At 37.4% G+C, this 22,606-nt stretch overlaps 1 protein-coding gene across 1 annotated transcript in view; it reads right to left on the bottom strand.

Moving 5' to 3' along the window:
- Positions 1-1,488: 1,488 nt before the first annotated feature.
- The window catches only part of LOC131064531 (uncharacterized), a 51,249-nt gene continuing 30,131 nt past the window's right edge, over positions 1,489-22,606 (bottom strand). The window contains exon 5 of the mRNA XM_059210416.1: positions 1,489-2,525. Coding sequence (XP_059066399.1) covers positions 2,072-2,525 — 454 coding nt within the window. The 3' untranslated portion in view covers positions 1,489-2,071. The remainder of the gene's footprint in view (positions 2,526-22,606) is intronic.

Raw genomic sequence — 22,606 nt, forward strand, 5'->3', positions numbered from 1 at the left:
TCAAGTCATCGACTTGGATTACGAGCTCGCTTGTTGGAAGATTCTATGGCAATCATCCCAATATTGATACTATTAGAAGATGGATCCTTCTGGTATGAAAACTTGGTGACCATGTAGAGCTTTTTGCGATGTTGAGTAGTTTTTCCTTTCTTTTTTTCTTTGTCCTATTTGGAGGATTGCTCTAGGATCCTTTTAGATGGCCTGTGTTCTCTAGGCATGAATGGTCTTTGTCTTCAAAGTTGATCTCCTAGTTTTAACCCAATGACTAATATATTCAAGTTTCCTATCTACCAAGGCTTTATCTGAATTTCCCATTTGGGTTTGTGTGCCAAGGTTGCCCTTCAAGTGTTGGAATGAAAAGATTTTTATGGTTATTGTCAATTCTTTTGGGCAATATTGTGCTACTAATAAAATCACAAAATTCATGAAACATTTGTTATTCACTATATTTTGTGTTTGTGGGGAAAAAAACCAAGTGCTCCCCACTTGGATTTCCTTCTCTTCAAAATTTAGAGTTTGGGTGCAATAAATTGAATATGAAGACTCTAGTTAATTTCTATTCTTGTGGTACAATAGACCATGCCTCCAGGACTTGCTTGAGAAATAAGAAACGCCACTTTGTTTGAAAGTGAATAGAACAAATGTCAACTTCTATGGAGAAGTGTATTACTTCCCATGAGGAAGTTTGAAATGAAAATTATAAAGAGAATACAATTTGTTTGATGATGGACACCTATTATAAAGCTTCAAGATTGGATAAAGGCTTTGTCGATGATCTTATGATTATCGGTGTCTCAAGAAAAAATAGATTTCAAGAGAAAGATCATGCAACTGGAATAAATCAAAAACCCTTGGAACATTTTTTTTAACCACCATTGGATTTGTAAGGTTTTTTAAGGCTCGTCTTTTGTTGCCTCTTAGTTGTTCCTATTGGTTGTTCTTTGGTGTCTAGTTGTGTTTCATGGTATTTCTTTCTCTTTGTACAAAATTCTAGGCTCTTTCAAAATCCTACTTACCTACTCAAAAACACATAAAACTATTATAACTCAAACAAGGGTCTCAAATATATTCCCTCAAATGTACAAAAAAAAGTGGTTCTTTTATAGAAATTATCTATACAAGTGACATGCTCATGAAAAAATTTATCAATACAAGTTGCCTCAAACTGTAGGTGCCATTCAACATGGTATCCATTGTACAATAAATGGAATGATCAAATCTACAAAATGGATACAAATGCTACAATAGATGGAATTATCAAACTAAGATTGTGGAAGCTAATGTGCTTGTTTGTAATAGTTAAAAATTCATCTTTACAATGGTTCTTTAAGTGCATTCTTGGCTACTAGTCTTTGAATACATTTGTTTTCTATGATGTACTATTATAAACATTATTGAAACTACTCTTCTATAAAGAGTAAAGAAGTGAAGGCATGTGAAAACATAGACTAAATAATCCAGAAGAATGTCTCGTGTAATTATTTCTAATGGTGTTCAAATTGGTGAGTGTTTCTTTCTTGTTAATAATGAAAGAGCAGACATGAATTTCAACTTTACAAATCTTTCTAAAAGTGTTGCGGCCATGAAGTCATGGTTTTCTTTAATACATGTTTGATGTTTATCTCTTCCGCTCATGATAGAGATCCAACTTATAGAGATCTTGCAAATGCATGTTTACTAAACATGTTCATATTTCATTTCAAATGAAACTAAAATTTCATAAAAGCCTTTCATTCTTCAAATAAACTTTCAATATGAATGAATACCTCTAAGATGCTTCTTTGTTGTTTTAAAACAATATCTCATGATTTGAAGCAATGCGTGCTTCAGTACTCATTTCAGTCATTTGAATTGAAACCTATCTTTATGTGAAGAGAGGACATTCAAAATTCTGCAATATAAGACGATTTAAAGGTTTCAGTTTTGTCTATATATACCCCACTAATTCTTGATATTTGAAGCCACGAGAAACAAAAAGGTAAGCACCAACAGGCATTTATGAAAACATTTCCAAATTTCCAATGGTAATACACAAATCATTTTTTATCTGCAATGCTATATCCCTGTAACCTCACAAGCTGAAAGAATGAATTTTCAAGGCACACAGATTGCTGAAGGATGGTGATTTTTGGTTGCTATTTGTAAGCTCCTGGAGTGTTGACCAAGCTTTCCGTTTCCTCTTCTTTGTACTCGAAAGATTTGCTGAAGTTGGTGTAATGGGAGTGCTCCCAGGGGAAGGACTAGATATCGACATAGAACTCATGACATTTCTCCTGTCTGCCTTCTTAAAACAGTTCTTCTCTATGGGAGTTGATTGGATTGCATTAAGAGCTTTTTGAGCTTTTCTTTTTTTGAGGTAACCTTCAGGGGTGCCAGGTTTTATATTTTTGTGTGAACAAAAATTGCAGGTATACACAACAGCATTAGCTAATTTGGAAAAAGAACGTGGTTTATGTCTTGCTTTGCGAGGATGCTTCCAAACACGAACAAAACAGTTAAGCCCAGGCTGAAGAATCGTCTCACACCTGTGAACAAAAAAAGTTGAATTAGCAAATTTGAATTCATGTCTAAAAGGCTTGTACCCAAATAGTACCAGAAGTAACAGCATTGTAATCCTAGTTTGAAAAGCTACAGACAGTTGCCAGCTTTAGTAAACTTCTGCTTCATTTAAAGAAAACAGGCATAGAGAATGAAACAAAGCAATTTATTTTATAGTAAAATTGTAGATAGGCCATGATATATTATAACCCTAACTAATGAGCTCCCTTGTCAATAACCCAAACATGATTTGAGAGATTTTGATCCCAACAAGCGGAAGATTTCTACCCCCTACTCCCCTGATTCTCAAATTATCCTATTGTTCAATCATGTCGCTATGGCTGACTAAATTTCAGTGCCTTCATGCAGCAAACTATCCTTCCAGGTGTTCATTACATTTTAAAAATCATAGATCCAATTTAGGTACAATGTTGTTAATGTTTGCATACGCTTCAAGAGATTTTATTTATTTCTTCGATGGTTGTCATTCCATTTTGCTGTTCCTTATTTCTTGTTCAGCGATTAGCTGGAAGTATTCCGTCTCCGTATTGTGTATTTGCTGGCAGCATTTATTCCATCATGGATTTCATCTGTTGAAGTTCTTTGGCTCTCTGTGTATGTCAGTTGTGTCATCGACATCTTCTTTTGGTGTTTGGCCTTCCACCTTTCTTCTTCGTGAGATATATCGGGTCGTGTTGTGTGTTATATATATGCCGAGGGATGTGATGTTTAATGTGATCGATATTCTGATGTATTTGATGATTATCGATGAAAAGCTCAGGACTTTGCTTGCTGCTGTGACCTTTCATCATCTTCAGTCTTCTGATATAATTATTATGTTCAGCTGAGATCATTTGTGTGTGAGGATTTGATCTCTCAAGTTCTATACACAATTTGTGCATTCAATAAAATATTTTTTTGTGTGGCTGGGTTTTTCACCCTCAAGTGGAGGGTTTTCCCAGGATAAATTTTGTGTATCTTGTTCTTGTGAGATTTTCTAAGTTTCAGATTTTTGTGTCTTATGTTTCTGGTTCTATCATTAACATGGTATCAGAGCGAGTCTGAAGCCGTCTCCCTCACAGGAGGCCTCAAGATTCTGAGAGGGTTGCTTGTTTATTGTTTGTTGTTATTCGATCTATGTTTTCTGAAGACAACGCCATTCTCTAAGTTGCGACTTCAATTCTGCCTATTTCGGATTTCGCGAGCAGCCCTACAAAACACGATGGGATCTCTGTAATGCGACTGATCTAAGGGTATCGCATCATGTGAGGTCCACTTTATTGTTTTGGAAGGACAAGATCACGGCTACTCTGTGTCATTGCTCTTATCTGGCATCTGCATCCTATCAGCTTGTATTTGCTGTGATCACTTATCACATTGTTGTCATTGCTATTGTCTGCAATCTTTGTCTTGTTCAAAAGAGAGAACACTCAGTATGTGGTATATTTGAGCAGACCTTAATGCATACCAAAAGATTCCTGATATAAAGAACAGTGTTGGAGGAGTCTTATGAGAAGATAAGACTCAGCTACATGACTAACTCAATGGGAACCGGCAATAAAGAGGTGAAGGCTTCACATTTTCTAGGTCCCGGGATCGTGATCTTTTCAACTTCAGAGGGAGCCTGACATCCAGCATCACAAAGTGCTTGTCATTTCATTAAAGGCAACCTTGGACGAGGAGGTCAGAAGGTTGATATCAAAGAGCCACATCATCATGAAGATTTTGTAATGCATTTTTCTATGATGGAGAAATTTGAGGTGCAAGCACTTGTTAATGCATTCTTCTCTGCTAGAGAAGTTTGAGGTGAAAGTTCTTGTTCCACCCTCTGGGATTAGCCATGGTGGATGTCATGTTGAGAGACTCCATGACAACATCACGTTGAGTGACTCCGTGATGAGAGCTTGTGTTTATTTCACTCATGGGAGTAGCCATGGTGAACATCATGTTGAGTGAATCCATGATGCTATCACGCTGAGAGAATCCGTGATAAAATGTTGTTTTTTACACATATGGGTGTAGCCATTGTATTTGTCATGTTGAGAGACTCCATGACTTGAAAATCAGAAAAAAATCTCTCCTTTGCTAAGAGGGAGTATTAATGTTTGCGTACGCTTCGGGAGATTTTATTTATTTCTTTGATGGTTGTCTTTCTATTTTGCTGTTCCTTATTTCTTGTTCGGCGATTGGCTGGAAGTATTCGGTCTTTGTATTGTGTATTTGCTGGCAGCATTTATTCCATCATGGATTTCATCCGTTGAAATTCTTTGGCTCTTTGTGTATGTCGGTTGTGTAAATGACATCTTCTTTTGGTGTTTGGCCTTCTGTCTTTCTTCTTCATGAGCTATATCAGGTCGTGTTATGTGTTATATATATGCCGAGGGATGTGAAGTTTAATGTGATCGATATTCTGATGTATTTGATGATTATCAATGAAAAGCTCAGGACTTTGCTTGCTGCTGTGACCTTGCATCATCTTCAGTCTTTCGATATAATTATTATGTTCAGCTGAGATCATGTGTGTGCTACGAAACCCGGGGACGCGTCCCCTACCTGAAAACCCCCGTCCCAGTCCCAGGGACGTTTCGGGGACTTGGGGACGGCCAGGGGACGTTCCCCCCCCGTCCCCAAATTGTCAGAATTTTGAGGGGACGTCCCCGGGATGGGGGGATGGCTGGGGACGGCTGGGGACGGATTGGGGACGGCTAGACGTCCCCCACATCTAGAGCTAGGGAAAAATATTTTTAAAAAAAGTCGTATTTTCAATTTTTTTTTTTAATTTTTCTAACATGGGCCCTCTATATTGAAAAAAATTTTAAAATGACTATCAATTTTTTTATTATTGAATTTGAATAGTTATGAAATCAAAATACGACTATCTATATTTTATTATTTTTCTAACATGGGCCCTCTATCAAAAATTAAAAGGCAACATTAAATTTATTAATTCATATCAAATATTTATAATTTTAAATTAATTCATATTATAAATTTTAAAATTTATAAATAGAAAATAAATTAAATAATAAAATATTAAATAATAAATATTTTACTTTGCTTTTTAGTATTTACTTAGTACTATTTTGATTTCCATATCGCAATTGACAATGAAACAATATGGCAGCAGTGTGGCCTTTGGGCATTTTGTATGTTATTTCTTTAATATCTATTATGATATGCATATTGACAATGTGAATGAATTGAAATTCTGAATTATGAGTGCATATTGAGTATTGAGTCTATTGATAATGTTGCATGTTCGATGTTTGCATTCTAAAATGTTTTCATAGTATCATACACATGCTATATCCATGTTTTCATATGAATATAATGTATAGATGCATGCTTTATCCATGTTTTCATATGAACATTTAGAATTTTCCTATATATTTTAAATTTTCCCTATTATTTATATGGCCGTCCCCTTTGCCGTCCCCCCCCCGTCCCCAAATTTGGCAAAAAAAATTGCCGTCCCGGAAACTCGTCCCCTCGTCCCCCCGTCCCCCCGTCCCGGAAACTTGGGGTAACGTAGTGTGTGTGTGAGGATTTGATCTCTTAAGTTCTGTACACAATTTGTGCATTCAATAAAATATTTTTTTTGTGGCTGGGTTTTTCACCCTCAGGTGAGGGTTTTCCTAGGATAAATTCTATGTATCTCGTTCTTGTGAGATTTTTTAAGTTTCAGAATTCTATGTATCTCGTTCTTGTCAGATTTTCTAAGTTTCAGATTTTTGTCTTATGTTTCTGGTTCTGAATCCTCATTACTATTTCCTGGTTAACAGGCAAAAGCAAAAACAGAGAAGACAATAAATGAGAAAGAATGATTAGTTTTCACTTCTTCAACTACATAGTCTCACCTTTGTCGTATATCGTGTATCACACAGCCACTCCTCTACCTTTACACTATCCTCTTCATTCGGTCTTAATTTCTTTTAAAATCAAAAAACTTTTAACAAATGGATTTAATTATTTATTTATAATAAAAAATTGCAATTTCTTTTAATTATTTTTATAATTAATTTTCAAATATCATCTATTATATAATAATTTGTGCCGACATCCTTAATTTGTGGGGCAAAATCTATCTTACAAAACCTATCCCTGCATCCTCCCATTCCAAAACTCAGTGGAAAACTGCTTCAAAATGCAGGGCACCAAAGAAAGATAGAGAATCCCTTGGGTAGCTTGGGAAAAATGGCTTGTCTTCCTAAGCTAATCCGAGGAGCTAGAATACACAATCTGAAACTTGTGAATAAGGAAGGCCCTTCGAAGATAAAGATCGTTAATAGAGTCAACTATTAAGGTATAATTTGCTGGACAGCATGGAAGCTCTGAGAATCTTCACAATTGTAGAGCGAAATGAAGAATCTGCAGTTTTGAAATTTATTGTTATTATTTCCTGAAGTTTGAATTCGAATGAAGGACAAAGTGATAATGTAAATTATTGGGAGGACCCAGGACGACTCCTAATCCCCTCTCCGAATTGCAATCCTTAAAAGCTCTTGAAGTTGAAACCTGCCTACTTCAAGAATGGGGCATGAAAAATGAAAACGATTCGAGGGTAACTTGGGAAAGACAAGGAGAAAATGAAACTCTCCTCCTGAGAAAACTAGCACAAAAAAATATAAACTTTTTTCGAGGAGGAACAGATTTATTTCTTGTCTACGACACTTGACAAAACACTGTGTCAAACAAGTGCCTGCAATTCTCTAACATTGAAATGCAAATTACACGATCAATTACTTTAGATATTATTTACCGCGAATATCTTAATTTCATTTCAGATGATGCCAATGTTTATCAAGTTAATGAATTGGAAAAGGAAAATAAATATATAAAAAATCATGGAACAAACCTTTCACAAGTAAAAAATGGAGAATCGGGTAGAGGGATTCTCGAAATTTCTCCAGCAGCTGCTAAATGAGTGCCCAGAAGAGCTCCAATTGATGGAATGGAGCCTTCTCCAGCAGCCCAAACTGCCAATTTTTGTACATGTTGCATCTTCTTGATTGTACTTGTATAGGCTAATTCACTTAGATTTGCAATGGCTTTTCCACCTTCGCGTAAAGGCCTCGAAGGGCTTATGTCTAGGGCATCTTCCTTCTTTTGCTCACCCTTACCCATTGTGATCCTTCAATAAGCCTTACCCAGTATTTGAAAGTGGAAACTGAAAAAATCAAATGACAAGATAAGAGAGATAACATAGAACAGGAAACAATCTAAATAAAAAGCTCAGTTTTTTTTCCAATTTTAGAGCAGATATTTCCACGGAAAAGTAAATCAACAACATAAGTGCAATCAATATACTTGAGACTCTGTTCCACTCCAATGAACAATAATCACGGAGCACAATTTGCATCAAGGGAAGTCCCTCTTTCAAATTATACATAAAACTTATATCGTGTTCTAACCTTTGTCTAAATCTGCAGTGGACGTGAATACAGTAAGCTAAATTAAATTTTGGTCAGACTCTAAATTGTTCACGGATTGGGCACTGCCAACTGTGCCACGACCTAGGGTTTCAATAGAAATCTAATGTTGGGTGGAGCCTTCATTTTCTGTTCCTGCCAAGATACTTATGCAGAAATTAAAACTTGAAATTGAAAACAATCACAAAGCAATCCGCATAGAGATAACGCAAGTATTTCTTGTGGAAAACCCTTTCAGGTAAAGACCACGGTATCAAGAATTTTTGTTAACTTCGAAATGGGCTACAACCCAAATTACATGAGTGAACTACAACTCACTAAGAAAATACACCTTCCAAGAGCACCAACTTGGCACATTAGAGGCACCAACCTCTATAAGATCACCAACTCAAAATAGACGAGGCACCGACCTCAATTTAAACTTCAGCCTTTTAAAAACTTAAATTTGGAATGACTTCCAATATATATTCACTCAGAACCAGAGCATCAACCAATATTCACAATCTCAGAAATTGAAAAGAAGATCAGCTACTTAAGCCATGGGTTTTGGTCTGTTGTAGTTACAGAATTTTTTTTGGTCTGATGACTAAAATGCATGAATAACTAATCCTGCAGGCTTGCAACTCAGCTTTGACATTTGATCAAAGCTTTCAAAATTGATGTCCTTTACCTAGATGCTTGAGCAACATAACAAAACACACAGATGTGATTTCTTTTTCCTTCCTCATCTGACATATGTAGGTCAATAAGTAGTTCTTGTCCCCAATTGCTAGGAAATTCACTATATCAATCATGGCTTTGCAGATATACACCTAAGTCCTGCAACAAAGACTTGGAAAGGGCTAAGATAGGTGATAGATAGGAATTGACTCAGTATCTGAGCAGTAACTCATTAGACTTTGAAATATGTGAAGTAGCTACTTCATAAAATACTCGTAATAATCCATTGTTGTCAGTTTTTTAATAAGTTTGAGAATTGACTACATGTTTTTCTGAGCAAGTTCAGGGTCTCATAACTATTATATTCTTGAAACTACAATTATATTTGTCAAACTTTTACAGTCAGCCAAAGAAATTCCAAAAGCTTCTTCCTGCGGTGGAGAAAGAGGCCTTCGTAGCGAGCTTTGAACAACTGAAGCAAAATTAAATTGTAACTTATCCTACGAGGAAGAACAAAAACATTATTGTATTCTACTTCCATGAAATTTCTTGATATTCATGATTCTTTAGCTATACTGACATTGAAGAAAGGTGTATTGTAACTTATCCTACAAGCAAGAACACAAACATTATTGTCTTCTACGTCTATGAAATTTCTTGATATTCATGATTCTTTAGCTATATGGACATTGAAGAAAGGTGTAGGTGAGAAAAACTATGCTGCAAATAGGCATAACTAAGTTGTAGGTAAAAAAAAAAAATTACAAGAACATAAATGATGCTATAGGTACAATAATCATGCACATAAGGAACCCTCAAATCTTAAACTAGAGTTATAACTACATTGTAATAGAATTATGGAGCTTAAAAAAATGTGTGCATACCAAAAAATTATGGTACAAAGAGGCCCTGGCTTCCCATGGAAGAATCTCGGCCCATCAATTCGATCACTCCTACAATCCACCGATAGATCAACAACAAATTATAATCATTGGCATGATGGACCTTGCAAGCTTCATTTCATATACAGGGAAAAAATGAAATTACCAATTACATGAACATAGAAATTATAAATAACACGAGCAACCAAAAGTCCAAAAAGATTGTAATGTTCCGGACCTGTACAGTCCCGAAAAACCGGTAGTCCGTACGGTGGAAGGGACACTCGTACTATGGCTGGGTGACCATACGGTGACTAGGATTCAATTGTACGGTGTTGAATGGTTGTACGGTGACTGGGGTCACCCGTGTCTTGGGGTTCACACGGTGACTAGGGTCACCCGTACGGTGGCTTGGTAGTCACCCGTACAGTGGCTTGGTAGCCGTACGATGACTAAGGTCACCCGTACTGTGGCTTGGTAGCCGTACAGTGGCTACTCTCCTTTCGCGTGCCTTACACTTGCACACCCTTCTGCTGCGTATTTGCCTTCGTCGATAATATAATTGCCAGAAAGTAATATAGTTCAAGGTCACAGAGATGGTGTGTTGCGTCGAGAAGAAATGATGAACAAAAAGCAACCAAGGCAAGATGGCAATAATGATAATACTTCAGATTTCAGATTTCAATATTCAATAATGCTGAACTAAGAACAGAGCAGAATAGGGTGAGGGATGAGTCCCACCGAAACTGCGGATACCAAGTAGGGAGGGTCTTTCACCTCCAAAATGGTGGACAATAGAACTCCAACTGGAATTCGTACAAACAAGAGAAAATATCAAAATCACACACCTACAACTATGACAGACTCGGCCATAAATATGGGCTCCGGGAAACTTCCCGAAGGGTTACAAACGGACCGACACAAACATAGCTTAACTAATAAAAAATAATAAAAGGGGGCCCGACAGATTTTATTATTAAATTTAGGGCCATACAATAATTAATATTATTTAATTATATCGGGGACATTACAAATCCTCGCCACCCAAAGATTGCTTGCCCTCAAGCAATCCATCATTAAATAGTTTGCCCACTACAAAGATCCAGAGTCCCAAACCAAGCACGCACACGGATAGCCATATCTGAAATCTCCATGCCACAACATGACCACGTGCCCACACATGGAAGTACGTGAGAAGAGTAAACCTCCCTCCAACTTCCACTGCTCCACTCTAATATAAATGTTGCCATGCCTGGAGTCATCAGGATCCCACTGAAACGAATCATCAAACACATCGATGCCCGAATCCGAAGTTATCATGCCATCATGCCAATCAATCATTTTCCCATAGTGGTCTGGAATCTCAAAACTCATCTGCAACAAGTTCTTCTCATGTAGATGTCGCTCTTCCTGAAAAGTAACGCTCATGTCTATCGCATGTTCTTCATACCACTGTGGTGTTCCAGAATCCATGTCACTCATTATGTTCTGCGGAAGATTATGCAGGCCACTTGGGTTGCCTGGTGTCTAGTGGAGATGGAAAAGAAATGGGCATACTTGGCCAAACGATCTGCCACGACGAAGATGCAATCCTTTCTTTGCACTAGGGGAATTCCAGTAATGAAATCCATCAAGATGCTATACCATTTCTGGTTAGGGATTGGCAATGGTTGCAGCAGTCCAGCGGGTAAGGTGTGCTCAGATTTGATTGGCTGACAGGTGGAGCATTTCCACACGTACTGTAGAACGTCATTCTTAAGTCCCTTCCAAGAAAACCTCTCCCAGTCCTGTCTGTAGGTTTTCAAGTATCCCGGGTGTCCGGCCAGGGAAGAATCATGCATTTCCTTCAGAATCGTATCCTTTATCTTGGAAACGAGAACCAAATAGATTCTGTCCTTGTAGTAAATGATGTCATCAACCACCTTGTATCTGTCATCCTATATTTGACCATCCATCAGTTCGCAGGCAAAAGTATTCTTAGAGTATTCAACCAACAGATGTTCCTTCCAATCCGCCAAAATCTGGGATAGAGAACATATGGCAAGCCTTCTAGCGAGGATCTGGCAAAGCTCTTGCTGACTTCTTAACTCCTTCGACGCATCTATCAATCCTTCATTCGATGTCATGATTCTCCCGACAGGCTGGCAGAATCACCAGCTCTGATACCACTGTAATGTTCCGGACTGGTACGGTGCCGAAAAACTGGTAGTCCGTACAGTGGAAGGGACACTTGTACTATGGCTGGGTGACCGTACGGTGACTAGGATTCACTTGTACGGTGTTGAATGGTTGTACGGTGACTGGGGTCACCTGTGTCTTGGGGTTCGTACGGTGACTAGGGTCACCCGTACGGTGGCTTGGTAGCCGTACGATGACTAAGGTCACCCATACGGTGGCTTGGTAGCCGTACGGTGGCTACTCTCCTTCTTTCGTGTGCCTTACACTTGCACACCCTTCCGCTGTGTATTTGCCTTCGTCGATAATATAATTGCCAGAAAGTAATATAGTTCAAGGTCACAGAGATGGTGTGTTGCGTCGAGAAGAAATGATGAACAAAAAGCGACCAGGGCAAGGTAGCAATAATGATAATACTTCAGATTTCAGATTTCAATAATGCCGAACTAAGAACAGAGCAGAATAGGGTGAGGGATGAGTCCCACCGAAACTGCGGATACCAAGTAGGGAGGGTCTTTCACCTTTGAAATGGCGGACAACAAAACTCCAACTGGAATTCGTACAAACAAGAGAAAATATCAAAATCGCATACCTACAACTATGACAGACTCAGCCATAAATATGGGCTCCGGGAAACTTCCCGAAGGTTTACAAACGGGCCAACACAAACATAACTTAACTAATAAAAAATAAAAAAAGGGGGCCTGACAGATTTTATTATTAAATTTAGGGCCATACAATAATTAATATTATTTAATTATATCGAGGACATTACAAAGATAAAAAGAAAAACCCACTAAAGAATAAATTGAAAAATGATGAGAATGCGGGTGGATGCACAGATCTGGAACTGAAAACACATAAATTGGAAGGTCCTGCTAAACCAAAATTACAATCAGGCGATTGAGCCACAAACTCTAGTACAAAACTGGGTCCCTCTCTCTTTCGACTTGCTCAGGCATTTCCTTGTCTGATGCATATTATTGTTATGACATTTGAGCACAGATATGAAACATTTATTTCCTCAAAATGGGTTTCTGAATGTCATACCAACTCGACATTTGCTTTAGCGATGTGTTAACAAGAAAATAAAGATGAATAGCTTCTTAAGAAACATTGTTCCACTTGCTAGGCTGCATGTATTTGCTTCTGCTCAACTTAAATCTTTTTCATCTTTTGTCCACGTGTTACTCTTTCTTGACACATTTTAATGCACTGTTTTGGACATGTTCTCTTTTTGTTTGGCTCCATAGTCTCAATGCAATGCACGCTATTGAGTGTACCCATAACCTAGTACATTAAATATTCCCTGAAGCTGTTTTCCGGTGTTTGAAAAGGCGAGTCTTCTTCTCTCTTATCGCATAAATGGTTTCAGTTCAAGTCGGGAAAGTTGCTGCCGTAGATTTCGGTGGGCTTTGAGCTTATGAATTTTGTTTTCAACTAATTTTGTTCTGATATATCACTTGATTTTCAACGAATTTATTTTCTGTTTAAGGCATCTTACACGTGTTAAGTTGAAAAGCATGAGGTCTCTGCTAAGTAGTAGTTGAATAAATGAATTTGACCATATAAAAGAAGCTTTCAACGTTAATAGTAAAATAAATTTGATCATATAAAAAAGCCTTCAAAGTTATAGCACTCATTTTCTTGAAAAGTCAACCATTTTGGAAGTAGCATTATTTTTGTTTTTCACTATCATTTAACTTTCTTCATTGCAAGATTTTGGATGAAAATTGGTAAAGTTTTAGTTCTATAGCAGATTTGACTCGTGAATTTTCAGTTTTAGCAGGAAAATAGAATGATTAAATTTGTTCCATTCAAAATTTTTGTGTAATGTGGCTTCCTAGAAATGCAGTGGTCTATTTTTGTTGGGAGACGACATCAACTGAATGATAGTTTGTGCAGAAAAATTTCACATGCATTTTTTAGAATTTTGAGGTAAGTCGCTTGGCATGGTTTCAGCTAGAGTTTATTTTAATTGAGGGCTCTGCTTCAGTTTCTATTTCCGTGCATCCCAGATTTGGCTGTACATTATGGTGGCCAAGGCAAACCTAAGACTTTCAAGGAGTTTGGTTCTGTGAGGATTTATGTTTTGTTTCATGATTTAAATATTCACTTAAAGTCTTGAAGAAAAATGACTATATTTCAATTAAAAATGTTGGTGCTTTATTTGTACAACTTATTTCTCATGATACTTAAAAGGAATTTAATTTTTTGTGTTAACAGTGGCTATGAACTCTGTCATGCTTGTCTAGTTTCTCAGTTCTACGCTCAATTATAGAATTGGTTATATGTATAATTGAAATACTATTTCTCAAACATAGAAATGATGGCCATTTGCTATTTCTCAAACATAGGAATGATGGCAGTTTCTGGAAAGGTCTTTGGGAGAGACTAACTAAAAGTTTTCTTGATAAAGAGTAGATACTGCTATTTTTTGCTCATGAGCTCCTCTTCCTTTCCACAGCTATAAAAGTCTTAGTAATAATATTTGTCTTTGTCGTCAGATGGTGCTTAAATTTTTCCAATGTTAAATGCAGATTGGATCCAAACTTTGTATCCTTTATATAGTATGAACATCTTTTCCTTAGCTTAAGGTCGGTGGTTTTTTGGTGCAATGTGACCTATGCAGTTTCTGATTGTACTTCCATTTAAACGTAAGTTTTACAGGATCAGTAAGTAGCTTTCTCATTATTATATTTTTTGCAATTGAGCATATGTCAATTTATCTTTTTACCCTTGTGCAGCTTCCTATCAAACACCAAGCAACATTGTACCACCTGCTCCAGTTTTACCGATAGATGATGTTTTGAATATCACAACTGTAAGTAACCATATGTAAGTGCATGTACAAAGGGTTTTTTTAGGTTTTTTTCTTATGTTTTTTCTTCCTTGTGCAACTTCCTATCAAACTCCAGGCTACAATGTACCACCTGCAGCAGTTTTACCGATAAATGATGATCTGAATAACACAACTGTAAGTAACCATATGTAAGTGCATGTAGAAAGGGTTTTTAAGGTTTTTTCTTGCATTCTCTTATTAATTTATATGTTGCAGACATTTGTTGGTGCATTGGATCCAAACACTTCAGAAGATCTGAAGCAGATTTTTGGGCAGTTTGGTGAGCTTGTCTATGTTAAAATATCGGTTGGCAAGGTATGTGTATTTGTGCACTTTGGTAACAGGTACAACTTTTGTTCGTTCATGGTGTATCTGTTTATTGGTATATAGCACATACATATTTGAAACATTTTTTTAATATTGTCTAGGGTTTCTGTTGATGATCTTTCCAAAGGGTAGATGGAACTGGTATTGGTCATCAAACTGTTTGTCTGTCTTGTGGTTGAAGTCCTACAATGAAGCATTACCATTTGGGGCAAAGTTTTGACCATGTGCATCAGCATGCAACAATTTGTACTTAAACTGCAATAAAGCATATATGGTACACCCATATAACATGATCGAGATCAAATCAGTTTGACTGGCTTCTCATAGGAATTGCCTACAGCTATTCTGGCTTCAAAATGATCAAAACGTATACCGTGATATTGACAACTGAAAAAATCACAGCCATAAATTGCGAAATCAACAGTCAAAAACATGTATAACCTTTGTGTTATTGGCAAAAACGTATTTTTTATATGTTTGTTTGGAACCAGACTAGCTGGTCCGGCGCGATTAACAATTCAGCTCGCTTGTACTTAAACTGCAATAAAGCATATATGGTACATCCATATAATATGATCGAGATCAAATCTGATGATAGTGTATAAAACATTAACCAAATAGCATGGGAAACGTTCCTTTGCAATCTATTCACCATTCATGTCCACTCGATTGGCATGGCCAAGGGTTTACAACATAAGGGTTGAAAATTGTGATATGATACAAAAAAGTGCAATTCAGCTGAAATATGTCAACACTATTGCTGTTGTTCTCACCAAGCCTCTTTTGCTCAAGTGAAGTTTGTGTACTTCAGGGAGAGACTTGGAGTGGTGGAGAACACAGCTTTGGCTAAGAGGGAGTCTCAGTCCTAGTGATGCATTAAGTTGCATCTTCCACCCTATGTGGGCAATGCAAGACCTCCTCCACCCTCTGCGGGCAATGCAAGGTGACATTGGATCCTTCTCTAGGAGAATATTGAGGTGAAAGACCTCCTCCACCCTCTGCGGGCAATGCAAGGTGGAACCACCCTCTGCCGAAAGCAAGGTGGTAGATTATTCTTCTTAGTACAGAAGTTTTGAGGTGTAAGACCTCTTCTCACCCTCTGCTGGCAATGCAAGGTGGATCCATCCTCTGCGGGCAATGGAAGATGGATATCATGAAAGAAGTTCATGATGTGTATTTATATATTTGTGTGTATTCATTTCTTGGAGGTGTGCATAATAAAGTTTTGAATCCATCCTTTGTGGGCAATGCAAGATGGATATCACGGAAAGGTCCATGATGATTTGTTATTTGGCTAGAATCCTCCCTAGCTAAGTGGGAGTGTTGAAATTATAGCTAAGTTCGGATTACATGTAATTATAGCTTGCTATGAATATTGGGCAAGACCTATATAATGTAACTTGTAATTAAGCAAGACCTATATGTAACTTGCAATTATATTGGACAAGACCTATATGAATGTAACTTGTAATCTATAGGTTTGATCCTATTCTTGGCGACAAAACAATAAAGCCAACCTAGGTAAATTGGGAGGCTATGTCACATATATATACAAAGCATCATTCATGCTTATTACACATTCATTTCCACACAGTGATCTCCTTCAGCGACAATCAGAGAATACATTCATTCAGCAGTAATCAGTGAATCCATGCAGTCATCAGCGAATACATTCTTATCAGCAGCGAATCATCTTTTATGCCCAATACATTCATTCAGCAGTAATCAGCGAATCCATGGAGTCATCAGCGAATACATTCTTATCAGCAGCGAATCATCTTCTATGCCCAGCGAACTGCTTTCTGGAAGGAGCGAACTCCACCTTGAGGACAGCGAACCTTCTTGAGGCAATGAATTGATCTGCAAATGGTGTCTTGAATCAGCATTCAAGTGTACTGCAGATAAGTCATTTCATTACTGTGTATGCCCTAGTTTGAGTACTCCATACTCCTGTTCACATTCTGCAGTTCTGATTGCTTCAAGTGTTGAAGCAGATTTGTAAAAACTCATACTGATTTGTCATAATAAGATTTGAGATTATAGCTGGGTTTTTCACCTCCACGTGGGAGGTTTTACCAGGGTATTCTGGTGTTCTTTATGTGCATTGATTTTTTGGTTTTCTGATTTTGCTATCTATATATTACAGTCTGATCCTAAAACTAACAGCATTGCATGGAAAAATTACATGAATTAGTTTCGAATGGTACAGCAGGAGATTATGCAAGGCTTTTAAGTCAGAAAGAAACCAAATTAGAAGAGAAAAATGACATCACTGAAAGGTTTGATGAAACCATTATCTTTAGGATTTCATTGGTTATTTTGAATATAATCATTTTGGTTTTTTAGCAGACAATCCATAGTACTGAATGCTTGATAATGCTACTTCCATGAATATCTAAACTTAAATCCATTTTGCAGCATATCAGAAAATCTGCAAGGTCAATCGTCCAACTTGCCTGAGCCCTCAGAGAACACAAGTTTTGGACAAGAAGACTTCTCAGTTTGCTCCAGTAAGGGAACTGAAGCCAAAAATTATAGAAGAGGATTGACAAACAAGTTGAAAAAAGGATCATATCTCGATTCTTTAAGCCCAAATACTTTTGCATTTTATAGAAAATTAATAGGGCCAAACTTGCCTTCTCTCTGTATAGGAACCACAGGAGCCATATTTGCAGGCGCTGTGAATCCTCTGTTTGCTCTATTTAAATTCGTCAAAGACTTTTCAACTGGAAACATTTGAAGGTATTCTCCAACAACACATACTCTGAATTCAACTCACATGTTCTTACGCAAATAAACTTCTCCTGAAGGTACCTGGTAAAGTGAATTTGAAAAAGAACTTGGGCAGATCCACAGATCCTTGTTTTCATTTTACAAAAATTGGAATTTTCCCATAAGAATTTGGCCCCCAAGTTTTAATTTTTCTTGGAAACTAACAAAAGATATGCTAACTTTTGACTGAGATGAAGAACAGTGATATGGAACTAGTCAGAGAAAAATGAGCATTTGCAGTTATTATATACAGGGAGAATGCAACCATGAATATAATAGTCTTAAAGATTTCCAAAAGACAGTTCATAAAGTATATTAACAGAGAAAAGAGTGATTAATCATTGTTGTCCAAGCCCCATGAACAGTAAAACACAGTCATAAGTGCCTTTTGAGGCACACTAAAGAGGGTTTATAAGCATATACAGCCATAGTCCACAAAACAGGGCATAAATATTTCTCAGCAAAGTGATCAAAGATAACAGTGAAAGGATACCACTGAGATTGATAAAATCAGAAGAAATGACAAGGACAATACCCTTCAAAATCTGGATAGTAGGGTTTTGTTTTGTTCTCTTTTCATTATGATGATATAATATCACTAGATAGTGTTGTTTATAACTAGGGATTTATAGGGTTCGGATTGCCTCAAGGCAACATCCGAACCCTTTAGGTCTGAGCCCTAAAGGGTAACGTGACCCCAAGGCTAGGTCCAGCCCTACTTCTCCCACGCTAGCTTCAAATACTCACGCCTTAATAAATTTGGCATCAAAACCCAAAGGAGGCCGACTTGAAATAAATGTTACAAATGCATATAAATAAAGAACTTTTCTCAAGCCATAATCACCAATTCAACATCAAGCAAACAGCGAATTTAGCTCTGCTGCTAAAGTGCAAACTTTCAAGGAAGGGTGCGAAATTTCCAGACTTGTGCGAAATTGTCCAAGAGGACATAGTGTATTATTGATGCAGTTTTGAAGCATGCAAAGGGACAGATCTGATATGTGAAGATCAGATTTAAGCTAAGTATTTGTACTTATGATTTAAAGGAGAATATACAATCTGACCTATGGGTCTTTCATGCTGGGTTTTTCCTCCTTGGAGGTTTTCCCAGGGTATGTCTATTTGTCTACTGTTTTATTTCTGATTTTACTGAATATTGGCTTATTAAAATACCGCAAATCTGATTACAATCTAGGGCATAATCAATTATATAAATCTGATTAACATACCTAGGGTATAAAATTACATGGTATCAGAGCTAAGGTGTCACTAACTTCTGATTTAGCAAATCAATGGTTGCATATAGCTGTTATTTGTTTTCAGATTAATTGTTTTCAGATTAAAAATGTCAGGTTTGAAGGCTGAAGATAGACTTGAGGGAGCCATTGATTTTGCTGCTTGGAAAGTTCGTATTCTATTGATCCTTGAAGAGAATGATCTATTGAAATTTGTAGAAGAAGAAAGGTTGTCTCCTCCAGAAGATGCTAAAGAGCTGAAATTGTTCAAGAAAGATTCCCTCAAGGCTAGAAGGGTCATAATTGAGTCCATCAAGAATCATCTTGTCACTGTCATATCAAAGTTTGTATCTGCCAGAGAAATGATCAAACACTTGGAAGGGATGTATGAAGTCAACAATCTCAGCAGGGCTCTTGCTCTAAGACAGCAGCTTCTTCACATGAAAATGAAAGAAGAAGACTCCATCATAGCCTACTTCATGAAGATCAATGAACTAAAGGAGAAGCTAAGCACTCTTGATTGCCAAATCTCAAATAAAGATCTTGTGATGATTGCATTAAATGGTCTACCTGATGAATGGGAACCATTCATTCGTAGCATTGGTGGAAGAGCCGATCGTCCCAACTTTGAGCGTCTTCAATCTGATTGCATCGAAGAGGAATCTCGAATTGAGGTAAGAGGAAAACTCAAGAACTCTCTCAAAGATAATCATGTTTTCTTAACTAAATCTAGGAAAGGTGGTCATTGGAAGAAAGAGAAGAGAAGCAAAGATTTTAGATCCTCCTCATATGATCCAAGGAAAAAGTCAAGAGATTCCTCTCACATTCGTTGCTTCAGATGTGATAAGTATGGTCACTATGCCAGAGATTGTTAGAATGACCCAAAGGAAAGGGAAGCCAATTTAAATGAAGTTGCCGAACAAAGTGAAAATTACCTTCTTATCTCTGCTCTATCCAGCAGTGTTTCTACGGACAGCAATACGTGGATACTTGACAGTGGTGCCTCCAGACACATCTCAAGATTTCGTGAGCATCTCTCAGATCTGATTGAAAAGGACACCAATCTTCATGTAGTAATCGGTGATGATGCTCGATACTCGGTAAAAAGTTCTGGCACTACCTCTTTAAAACTAGATTCTGGTATCTCCTTACAACTCTGTGATATTCTCTCTGTACCTGGTATTAAAAGAAATCTTATTTCCATTTCTGCCTTAGAAGATAAGTGTTTACAAATAGCATTTTTTGAAGGGAAAGTACTCGCTTGGCCTAAGAAATCTAATTTCAAATCTGCTCGTATTATTGGAAATAGAAGTGATAGTTTATATAAGCTTGCAGCTAATCCAATTCAAGCTCTCATTCATGAGACCCCTAAATCATGCAAGCTATGGCATAGAAGATTGGGTCATCTTCACTTTCAAGCTCTTCCCACTCTCGGTAAAATGGTCAAAGGTATGCCTAAACTCAGTTTATCTCATGATGATGCTCGTAAAGGTTGCGCAATGGGTAAGAATGTAAAAAATCCTTTCCATAAAAGTGATAGTAGGGCTAAAAAAAGGTTAGAGCTTATTCATTCAGATTTATGTGGTCCTATGTTTGTAGCATCTCCTAGCGGTTTCCTATATGATGTTATCTTCATAGATGATTTCTCTAGAAAAACATGGATCTATTTTCTTAAATCTAAAGAGTCTGAAGAAGTCCTAAATAGATTTAAAGAATTCAAAGCCTTAGTTGAAAATACTACAGGAAATCGAATTAATGTTTAAGGTCTAAAAATGGGGGTGAATACACCTCAGGTAGTTTCTATGACTTTTGTGTTAACGCAGGAATTAAGAGGGAGTTCTGCATTCCCTACAATCCTCAGCAAAATGGAGTTGCTGAAAGAAAGAACAGGACCATTGTTGAAGCTGCAAGAGCCATGATCCATGATCAAGACTTGCAACCTTTTCTATGGGCAAAAGCATCCAAAACCGCAGTTTATATTCAGAATAGATGTCCTCATCGCGTCCTAAAGGATGTGACACCTGAAGAAGCCTTTTCAGGAATCAAACCTGACATCAGTCACCTAAGGATATTCGGAAGCCCTGTGTATGTTCATGTGCCTAAAGAAAAACGAACCAAGTTGGATCCATCTGGAAAGAAAGGCATCCTAGTAGGATACAGCGAATCTTCCAAAGCCTTCAGGATCTACATTCCAGGTCAAAGGTATGTTGAGGTAAGTAGAGATGTAACTTTTGAAGAAGATATTGCTTTCAAAAGATCTAAAGGTTCATTAAACAACTGTGATGATATGGTGATTGAAAATCAAGATTCAATAGTTGATGCTAACCCTGAGTTACAGGAGGAGTCTACTGACCTTCCAGATCAGGAAGCTCAAAATGACCCATCAGAACCCATGCACTCTACCGATATACCTCAGGATATTGTGGTCCGCAAGAAGAGACCACTTTGGGTTAGAAACACGATTCAAGATGCTGAATGGTTTGCTGCTCCCAGAGGAACCTTTAGAAATAGCAAGAGTTTCCAAAATCACGCCAACTACATTTCTGTGATGTGCAATATAATTGAGTCTAAACGTCACAATATCAAAGAAGCTATGTCCCATCATGCTTGGAAATTAGCCATGGATGAAGAGTATGGGTCTATAATCAAGAATGATGTCTGGGACATTGTACCCAGACCCAAAGCCAAAGGTTGGGAGCTGCATCAAATGGATGTTAAGACAACTTTTCTTAACGGTGTCATTGAGGAGGAAGTCTATATTGAGCAACCAGAAGGTTATGTAATCCATAAAAGAGATTCTCATGTTTGCAGGTTGAAGAAAGCCTTATATGGGCTCATACAGGCTCCTCGTGCTTGGTATGAAAGAATTGATAAGTACTTACTAAGTTTAGGATTTTCCAAGAATGATGTTGATGCTAACATTTACTTGAAGGCTTACAATGATGAGATGCTTATTTTAGTTTTGTATGTGGATGACTTATTTCTCACTGGTGAAAGTAAATTAATCATAAGATGTAAAAAGGAATTAGCCTCAAAATTTGAAATGAAGGACTTAGGTCTAATGCATTACTTCCTAGGGTTAGAAGTATGGCAAAGAGCTGATGAAATTTTTCTAAGTCAAGGAAAATATGTTATTGATATTTTGAAAAGATTTAGAATGTTAGATTGTAAACCTATGCATACCCCTATGGAATCTAACTTAAAGAAGTTAAGTGTTTCTGCAGCTAATTCTGATTTTGCAGATCCCTCTGAGTACAAGCAGTTGATTGGCTCCCTGATGTACCTAGTCAATACAAGGCCAGATATCTGCTATGCTGCGAATGCTCTCAGCCAGTTCATGAGCCTACCTAAACTTGTTCACCTGGTTGCTGCCAAACACATTCTAAGATACCTGCGTGGCACGATTGGTTATGGGCTGAAGTATTCACTTAATACCTCAATCCTCTTGGAAGGATACTCAGATTCAGATTGGGCAGAAAGTGTCAAGGACAGGAAAAGTACTTTAGGTATCTACTTCAACTTGGGCTCTGCAATGATCTCTTGGGCATGTAGAAAGCAATCTTCGGTAGCATTAAGCACTGCAAAAGCTGAGTACATCGCCGCATCTGTTGCATCCAGAGAAGCAGCGTGGCTTCGTAAGCTCCTTGTTGGATTATTTGGTCAAGCTAGTGATCCCACCACCATTCATTGTGATAATCAAAGTTGTATAAAGATGTCAGTAAATCCTGTATTCCATGATCGGTCCAA

This window comes from Cryptomeria japonica, chromosome 1 (genome assembly GCF_030272615.1).
Source record: "Cryptomeria japonica chromosome 1, Sugi_1.0, whole genome shotgun sequence".
NCBI classification, from domain to species: Eukaryota; Viridiplantae; Streptophyta; class Pinopsida; order Cupressales; family Cupressaceae; genus Cryptomeria; species Cryptomeria japonica.